Source organism: Nerophis lumbriciformis, linkage group LG22 (assembly GCF_033978685.3).
Source record: "Nerophis lumbriciformis linkage group LG22, RoL_Nlum_v2.1, whole genome shotgun sequence".
NCBI lineage: Eukaryota > Metazoa > Chordata > Actinopteri > Syngnathiformes > Syngnathidae > Nerophis > Nerophis lumbriciformis.
In genome coordinates this window covers 172,501-182,734 of record NC_084569.2, presented here as the reverse complement: position 1 = coordinate 182,734, position 10,234 = coordinate 172,501, and the positions used below count along the sequence as shown (strand labels likewise).

Here is a 10,234-nt window from a genome sequence, read left to right as displayed (position 1 = left end):
ATATATATATATATATATATATATATATATATATATATATATATATATATATATATATGTATATGTATATATATATATATATATATATATATATATATATATATATATATATATATATATATATATATATATATATATATACTGTATATATAAAATCTTGTAATTAAGTTGCAAATATCATTGATTTGATATTTTGACTTATCGTTGTGGCTTGTGCAGCCTTTTGAGACACTCGTGATTTAGGGCTATATAAGTAAACATTGATTGATATACATGATACATATATATATATATATATATATATATATATATATATATATATATATATATATATATATATATATATATATATATACAAATATATATATATATATATGCATACATGTATCATGTATAGATATATATGTGTGTGTGTGTGTATATACTGTATATGTGTATATATATATATATATATATATATATATATATATATATATATAAATCAAAATATGATATGTCATTATTTGCCATGTACTTTGAATATATATATATATATATATATATATATATATATATATATATTCAAAGTACATCAAAAATCAAAATATGATATGTCATTATTTGCCATGTACTTTGAATATATATATATATATATATATATATATATATATATATATATATATATATATATATATATATATATATATATATATATATATATATATACATATATATATATATATATATATATATATATTCAAAGTACATGGCAAATAATGACATATCATATTTTGATTTTTTGGGGGGGAGGAAAAAGGTAAACAAAACAAACCCATTTTAATTTGCAAAGAAAATCATTAGATAACATATTTTTATTCCATTTAGGAAACTCATAAAGGCAAAACAAAGCTAGTAAACACAATATTAAATATAATATTCAAAATATCATGCAAAGGCAAATAAGTAAATATAATATGTTTCGATTTTATTTAGACAACTGATAAAAGTTAAAAAAAATAATAATAATCCAAGCTCTCGTAAGCAATCATATTTACAATGTCTAGCAAACGCAAATAATTAGTTACAATATATTGTACTTTTATTTAGGCAATTTATAAGAGTAACAAAAAACGTACACAAATAGAATAAGCAATACAAAACTGGAATATATAAACAGAAGAAATAGTTAACATTAAGATAGTACACATTTATTTTAAATACGATGGTAAATATATAACTACAGTATTTAAAATATGTGAGAAGAGTATCAATGTTTGAACGTTAGACACAACCGAGAGAAAAACCCAAATACTTATTTTATCGTTTTTACCTCTGCCATTTTTTTTTTCTTCCAAAAACACAAATTGCTGACATGAGGTGTCTGCAGGGATGAATCTCCTTTCTAGCGCGCTCCTGTTGGCGTGATTAGTCCCAGGGGGCTAGAAGAAGAAGAAGCCTGGGGTGCTTGGGTGGTCTCCACATAAACAATCCAAGAAGTGAGGAGCCTCCTTGATGGCAGCACAAGGAACAATGGCTGCCTGAGGCTGTGGAGGGTGGAGCTCCACTAGGTGGAGGACGTTAAAGGGGATGCTCGTGTTCAAAGGCAAAAAGGCAATCAGACCGGGGGTATAGTCCAAAATAAAAGTACATCCATTGCTTATAATTGAATGCTGCACAGTGTGTACTTCCATAGGTAGTCAACATCTTTATATTCATCTTCTAATGGGTGGAGTTTTGGGCAGTGATTCCCTAAGTGATTGAGATGTCCCTGAACGCATCATGCTGGCTCCTGAGGGGTTCAACACCATCACAATAACAAGATAACAGCCTGAGGAGATAACCTGATGGTGTTTGGGACATGTTTACTCTCTCAGCTGTGCAGGGACTTCTTGTCGTCTTCAGTTCTCTCAGTTTCAATGTGTACAAAATGAGGCTTTTTTCAGTACTCGGTATACAGTACCTACTCGGTATATATAGGATAGGATAGGACAGGTCTTTATTGTCATTGCACAAGTACAACGAAACTTTGTTTCCAGCACAAACCCGTTCAAGATGAGACAAAGAAACAGTGTACAGGGTTACAGAACAGGAACGCTGATGGGTCGCCACAAGGCGCCCCGTAAAAGATGAGAAAAGGGTCAAACGCTGGGGAAGGATGAGATTAAAAAAAATACAATCCAGACTGAGTCTGGAGTGGGAAAAAACCTCCATATCAAGGCACATATACATATTACAACATACATCTCCAGATATCTAGCAACAAAGGGAAGGGAGTGCGGGGTCATGCTGGCAGGCCGCAGCTCTCAGGCGCTGACCATCTTTTCATCACCCCTATGGGATTTACGTCCAGGGCGTTGGATTTTTTTTGGAGGGGGGGGGGTATGCATGTATGTGTGAGGCGTATATTTTTGTGGATGCATGTTTGTGTGTAAGCCTGCAGTGTGTCTCTGTTCCGCGGCCTTGATGTCGTGCAGCCGACAACAGGTGTGTGTCCATGAGAGACAAGAAGGGTGTTTGTTGTGTCTTCGCCGCACTGGGAGAGTCTCCAAGCCAGGGAAACAATCCAGGTTAGAATGTTTTGTATACAAGTGAAAATAAAATTTGCTTTTCACTCTAAATTGTCTATGACTGGTCCTCAAACCTGCGGGGCTGAGACAGTCCCATGTGATCCAAAATCACAAAAGTGTCCACAGTTCTTCCCGCATCCTCCAATCATATATACATAAGAGAAGGTACGAGAAAGTACCTTTGCTGGTACCTGTTTAGCTTCTCCAGGTGGTAGCGTACAAAAGCTACAAGCTTGCATATTTGCCCTTCTGCGTCGATTTAAAAAAAATCAAATTATTATTTTTTTCTCCAAAAGTATGTTGTCGGAGTCTAGGGTTGCAAAATTCAAAGTTGGAAACTTTCAATGGGAATTAACGGGAAATTAATGGGAATAAACATTGAATGCAACATGCTAGCATCTTGCAGCATGATTATTAGCTAAAACAATCTGATTTCATGCAAATTCAGTTGAATGTCAACCCTGCACTGTGCATTCCTCCATCACATGCCCAGATAATTCCCAGCATGCTAAACACTACAGCAGCGCTATTGAGGCCACACTAGTATTTGAGCCCAAGGACTGGTAAGTATTGATGATATTACTGGGGTAAATATATTTGATCTATGGTATTTAAGTGTAATTACTTGTTACTGTATGACTGTAAATTACTCCAGCAGACTTACACTCAAGCTAGCTAGCTGTTCCTGCACTTGTTAAATGATTTTGTCGCCAATGTCTCTAGCTAGCTAGGTTTATGTACCACCACCAGTCTCAAATTGAACCGAAAATATTTATTCGTTTCATCTAATTAGTTACTATGGTCATCTAATTAGTTACTATGGTCATCTAATTAGTTACTATGGTCATCGAATTAGTTACTATGGTCATCTAATTAGTTACTATGGTCATCTAATTAGGTACTATGGTCATCGAATTAGTTACTATGGTCATTGTTGCGTCGGACCAGTTCTTCCTCCCAGGGAATCTAAGTTACTGGTCAATCCCAAGTTCTTTCGATGACATATATGCTGAGTAAGAAGGACCATCAAGACAGAATTGGAATATTTTCAAGTCTTACTAAAGCTTTAGGAGTTCAACTCAACCAATACATTCATATCGGCTGCTCGAGTTGATCTGGCGTTCCAAGGGAAAAGCACACTCTTTTCACACAAAAGAAAACCCCCCATCCCCCTCCTCTCAACACTGTAAGGAGAGGGAGACGTGGGGGTTGTCTTCACATTCCGATGGTTTACGACACTAACCAGGCATCTGAAGACAAAGAGAGACTGGTAGAATACACAAAGAGGAAATGTACGAGCTACTCTAAACATGGCTATGTAAAAAGAAATAACTCTTAAACCTATCTCCATCCTTTCCACATCATCTAATTAGTTACTATGGTCATCTAATTAGTTATTATGGTCATCTAATTAGTTACTATGGTCATCTAATTAGTTACTATGGTCATCTAATTAGTTACTATGGTCATGTTTTTGGTCTATTTCTTTTGTCAGGTTTTCACATTTCGGAAAAGAAAAAGCTGTGTAATGTAATTAAAAAACAAACAAACTAATGTCCACTGCAGAGGACGCAGGTTTTCAAGAGGATGATTATTGTACCAATATGATTTTAACTCTTGTAAAAAAAAAAAAAATCCAAAAAAAAGTAGTATTTTTCAGACCATAGGGCACATTAAAGGAGTCATATTATTATGATTGTTTTCTAAATGTAAAAGACTTCCTTGTGGTCTACATAACATAAAATGTTGCATAGATGATGTTTTACACATCATCTTCAACTCACTTTCTGACAGTCTCTTCAGGATGCACCGTTTTGTGGGCGGGTCTTATTTACGTGCCTCCACTTGGACAGCGTCTTCTGCCCGTCATCTTTGTTGTAGCGGTGTAGCGTGCAAGGACGGGAGTGGAAGAAGTGTCAAAAGATGGCGCTAACTGTTTTAATGACATTCAGACTTTACTTCAATCAATAACAGAGCAGCATCTCCTCATCCGTGGCTCACTAGTAGAACAACAACGCCCAAAATGTCTAATAACTTAAGTTCCTAGGGTGAATAATGTAAAGTCACTACACCGGTATGTTTTAGTGCTTTCATGGCGAGTTTACTGACAGATATAAGTAAGAACTTTACACTACTTTATATTAGAAATGGCAACAGTGGAGGATAAATGTCACATAACAAGAAGATAGAGAAAAAGAAGATTATTGACTACGGTGTCGGTCTGGACTACAATGTTTCATTTTCAGGACTTATGCAGATCCCAAATATAGATCAGCAAGTACCAGAAGGTAAGAAAAGTTGTTTTGCATAATATTGCGAAACAAAACGCCAGGTAATATGTCTGCTAACAGTTGCCATTTTGCGGTCCTTATACACACACCATAATAATAATGGTATGTTTAATGCGCCGACAATCCATCGAGCCGTGCGGCTTCATAGCTTACTGAAGTCGTACTAAAATCATTGTATCATGTGTTATGTTCTACATTCTCAATGGAACATTTAAAGTTTTGGTGTTCTTTACTGCCATCATATTGCAGTCTACACGTATCTCTTATGTATGACTGCCATCTACTGGTCACACTTATCATTACCCCATGTACCAAATAAAATTGTTTCGAGGTCGGTAAGCACAACCAGAATTATGCCGTACATTAGGCGCACCGGGTTATAAGGCGCACTGTTGAGTTTTGAGAAAATGAAAAGAGTTTAAGTGCGCCTTATAGTCCCAACAATACGATACTTGCAAAGCAAGTGTGAAAAGTTTAAAAAAGTTAGCAATAATTGTCAAACACACACTAGGTGTGGCGAAATTATTCTCTGCATTTGACCCATCACCCTTGATCACCCCCTGGGAGGTGAGGGGAGCAGTGAGCAGCAGTGAGCAGCAGCGGTGGCTGCGCTCAGGAATAATCTTTGGTGATTTAACCCCCAATTCCAACCCTTGATGCTGGCTCCCATTTGTATAGTCTTTGGTATGACTCGGCCGGGGTTTGAACTCACAACCTACCCATTTCAGGGCGGACTAGAAAAATACACACGGGGCGGTATGGCTCGGTTGGTAGAGTGGCCGTGCCATCAACCTGAGGGTTGCAGGCAGGGCCGGCCCGTGGCATAGGCCGTATAGGCAAATGCTAAGGGCGCCGTCCATCAGGGGGCGCCACGCCAGTGCCACAAATGTTGGAGCAAAAAAAAAAAAAAAGTTGGTACTATTATTTCTAAATACAAAAAATAATCCCACGTTAATTAAAATGCAAAGTAAAGCCTATTTAATAGAAATATTATTTGTTACAACATTACAACCCTACCCACCCCCCCCCCCCCCCCCCCCCCCCCCCCCTTCGCCCGGTGCGCCCCCTCCCTTCCCGTATCATGACTCTTTTTGGACGTCACCACATCAAAAAATCAACACAAGATGTCAAAACGGCCAAAACTGTCAGGTGCCCAGGGAAGAAAAAAGAGAAAAGAAGAGGAGGAGAAACGGGTTAATATTGTGGAGGGGGCTAAATTGTTATGGAAAATAATAATGTAACGTTAGGTAATTACAGTACTCCCACCTTACATTCCTCAGGGACATTTGTATTAGATCTTTTAAGCAGGTGTTTTTTGTTTACATTGTTATTGCCTTCTGGTTAGCTAATGTTTGCCCTGCAGGTAATAGTCACTTTTCCACCCCTTTATATATTAGGTATAGTTGTAAGCCTAGTTGTTAAAGTGCACATCATTAATGTTAATTAAGCAATATGTATGTAAAAAATATTGTATTTCATATATTCATTTATTTTTTTTTGCATTCATTTATTTATTCTTTTTTTTTTTTATCTTGTTAACTATTCTGATTGTTAATTTGCTTTCTTTAAGTAAAAAAAAAGGTCAAAGACAAAGCTATTTGGTTTCTTGTCAATCAATCAATCAATCAATCTTTATTTATATAGCCCTAAATCACAAGTGTCTCAAAGGGCTGCACAAGCCACAACGACATCCTCGGTACAAAGCCCACATACGGGCAAGGAAAAACTCACCCCAGTGGGACGTCGATGTGAATGACTATGAGAAACCTTGGAGAGGACCACCCCTCTAGGGGTGAGTATATACAGTTCACTGCCGATGTGGGGGGGCGCCATATAAAATCTTGCCTAGGGCGCCAGATTGGTTAGGGCCGGGCCTGGTTGCAGGTTCGATCCCCGCTTCTGCCATCCTAGTCACTGCCGTCGTGTCCTTGGGCAAGACACTTTACCCACCTGCTCCCAGTGCCACCGTACTTGCCAACCTTGAGACCTCTGATTTCGGGAGGTGGGGGCGTGGTCGGGGGCGGGGCGGGGCGTGGTTGGGGGCGTGGTTAAGAGGGGAGGAGTATATTGACAGCTAGAATTCACCAAGTCAAGTATTTCATACATATATATATATATATATATATATATATATATATATAGATATCTACATCCTGAAAATATGCAAACAAACTGTGTTTAGATAATTGATACTTCAAACTTGCATGAATAAATATTAAGGAATATAACATAACTTGGCTTCTGAGAGTTTCAAAATGTAATGAATAAAATGCTAAAGTTGTTGATAAACAAGCAATTATTTTTAATAATTAAATATGGTCATTTTAATTGAATTATTATGATAATTTAAAATCAATTATTTCAAATATGTTTATTTTAATGTATAATTCTATGGCTGGATGTAATAAGGAGTCACGAAAAAATACAAATAAAAATACAATTAATTTTCATGTTTTTAGCAAAATATAGTAAAAATGTATTTTGTTTTTTTTGTTTTTTTTAATTAATAAATATGTTTATTTTTAGGTTAAATAAACATAATACTACAATGTATCTCTAGTCTGGATGATTTAGTTCTTGTCACCCTGTTGTCCTCCCGTCATGAAAAAAGGCTGTCCTCACTCAGGTCCTCATGGAGCTGGAGGCCACGCCCCCTCCAGCTCCGGCTGAAAATCGGGAGATTTTCGGGAGAATATTTGTCCCGGGAGGTTTTCGGGAGAGGCGCTGAATTTCGGGAATCTCCCGGAAAATTCGGGAGGGTTGGCAAGTATGAGTGCCAACCCACACTGCTTTAAATGTAACTTAGATATTGGTTTTCACTATGTAAAAGCGCTCTGAGTCACTAGAGAAAAGCGCTATATAAATATAATTGACTTCACTTCACTTCACACCAAGAAAAATGAAAGTGACATTTCCGCCCTTAATGCAGAGTCTCCATTGCATTCTCCCGAGTGTTTGGTAGAACTTTATTAGGGCCCGCATGGCCCTAATAAAGGACCTATTGAATTTGTAAGGTTTTATTATTATTCTTTCTTATTCCGCAGCGTTCGCGGTACTTTGACCCCCTTAACATGCTTCAAAACTCACCAAATTTGACGCACACATAAATAAACTCGAACAAAACTCTTTGGTAAAAAAACCAAACCCCAAAACTCAGAATTGCGCTCTAGCGCCCCCTACAAAGTAAACTTTTTCTAACTCCCAGTACAAATGTCGTAGAGACATGAAACAAAAACCTCTATGTAGGTCTCACTTAGACTTAGATTTTATTAATTTATTTTCTCGGCCAAAAATCTACAGGAAGTTTGCTATTCCCCCTTCAACACTAAATTTTAGTAAAATCAGTCACTTTTGCCTTTTTGAGCTTTAATTTGACCCCCTTAACATGCTTCAAAACTCACCAAACTGAACGCACACATCAGGACTGGCAAACATTGCGATCTAAAAAAAAAACCTAACCCCAAATCTCAAAATTGAGCTCTAGAGCAATTTTTGAATAAAACCGAGAAAAAACTGCTCCTCGGAAGGAAAAAAATGACAAAACTGCCTGTAACTCCCACTGGGAAGGTCGGAGAGACATGAAACTAAAACCTTTCCGTAGGTCTCACTTAGACCTACATTTCATAAATTGACAACCCCCAGCAAAAATTTACAGGAAGTTTGCTATTCCCCCTTCAACACAACATTTTTGTAAAAACCGGTCAAAAACTATCTCCTCTGAGCGCGTTTGTCGTTTCGGCAAACTAACACAGGAGAGACATTGAACCCTTGTGATTAAAACTACAGAAGCGCGTTTTTATAACTGCTCCGGTTTTGATTTTATGAGCCTTCAAAGACCCGCTGCGCTGATGCTGCTGCGCTGCTGTTTTTTTAAGATGGCTGCTTAAAAGCAGGAAGCACTAACGTGCCCACACGATGCAGACAAGGTAGGTACACTAGACAAAAGTCTTGGGACACTTCAGACTAAAAGTAGACAAAAGTATTGGGACACTTAGGACTAGCACCTGCCAAATACGTGTGCCCGATCAATGCTGCTTGCAGCTTTAATTCTTATTGTTATTATTTCCCAGCAGAGTCCACAACCATGGAGCGCAACACGTCCTGGCCTACAGTCCCGACTCCCATCAACGTCAGCGCCTCCAACGCCACGGTCAAACCCTTCAGTGTCTTTGACGGCTGCGACTACCAAGTGGAGGGCATCCTGTTCGACCTCACCCTCCAGTGCATCAACGTGGTGGTGGGGATCCCCGCCAACATCCTGGTCATCGCCGTCCTCATCCGCAACCGCAAAGACCCGTCCACCTCGGACGTCTACCTGGGCTCCCTGGCCTTCATGGACGCCTACTTTGGCTCCATGACCCCAGTCAGCTTCCTCAATCTCTACCACTGGCAGAGCAAGGAGGTGTGGTCCGCCCTCAAGTTCTCCTACGGCGTGAAGGACACCAGCGGGCCCTTGTTCCTCTCATGCATCTGCTTGGATCGTTTCATCGCCGTCCTTTTCCCGCTCACCTTCGGCCAGCTCAGACACATCAAGTATCGCCTGAGTCTGTCTGTGTTGGTGTTCTGCCTCACCTTCGCCTACTCCGCAGCCAAGGTGGTGGGCGGCCTGCCCGACTTCGAAAAGGTCTTCACCGGGGAGATCCTGGCCGCCTTCACCTGGATGGTGGTGTGCAACACCTGCATCTTGTGGGCCCTGAAGAAGTCCAGGAGTGCGGAGAAAGACCACATGCATCCCATGAAGAAGAAGGCCTTCAAGATCGTGCTCTCCATCCTTTGCATCATCGTCGTCAACTACCTGCCGCCCGTCGCCCTCTTCCCCTTCGAGGACTATTACTCGCCGGAGGTGTTCCGCTGCTACGTGCAGCCTGTGGGCTTCGCCTTCCTCAATATCAGCAGCACCATTCAGCCCCTGGTCTTCCTGTCTCGCCTGGACAAGGTGCCCTTCCTGCCGGACAGCTGCGTCAAACGCTGGTGCGGCTGTGTCTCGCCGGAGAAGGGCGATGACCAACCTGGACACAACCAGTCTGCATAGTTCTTTCTTTTATTTGATCAAACATGGCTAAATATGATCATTGAATTTCAAAGACTGGTTGTACTGGGAAGTAAACACTTTGGCTTTGGCGCCCTCGTGTGTACATCTTGTGCAAGTTCCCTGTCAGATGCATCAGATTAAAAGCCACTTTCATGTTCTGTCCTAAACACTGCATGATGATGATTGTCACACACACACTGGGTGTGGGGAAATTTGTCCTCTGCATTTTGACCCATCCCCTTGTTCACCCCCTGGGAGGTGAGGGGAGCAGTGGGAATCATTTTTGGTGATTTAACCCCCAATTCCAAGCCTTGATGCTGAGTGCCAAGCAGGGAGGTAATGGCACCCATTTTTATAGTCTTTGG

The 10,234-nt window shown here is 39.6% G+C and overlaps 1 protein-coding gene across 1 annotated transcript; it reads left to right on the top strand.

Annotated features, from left to right (window-relative positions):
- Positions 1-8,921: 8,921 nt before the first annotated feature.
- Positions 8,922-9,869, top strand: LOC133615139 (G-protein coupled receptor 183-like). The gene has a single exon (XM_061973500.2). It carries the CDS (start codon positions 8,922-8,924, stop codon positions 9,867-9,869), a length of 948 nt encoding a protein of 315 aa, XP_061829484.2.
- The last annotated feature ends 365 nt before the right edge of the window (positions 9,870-10,234 follow it).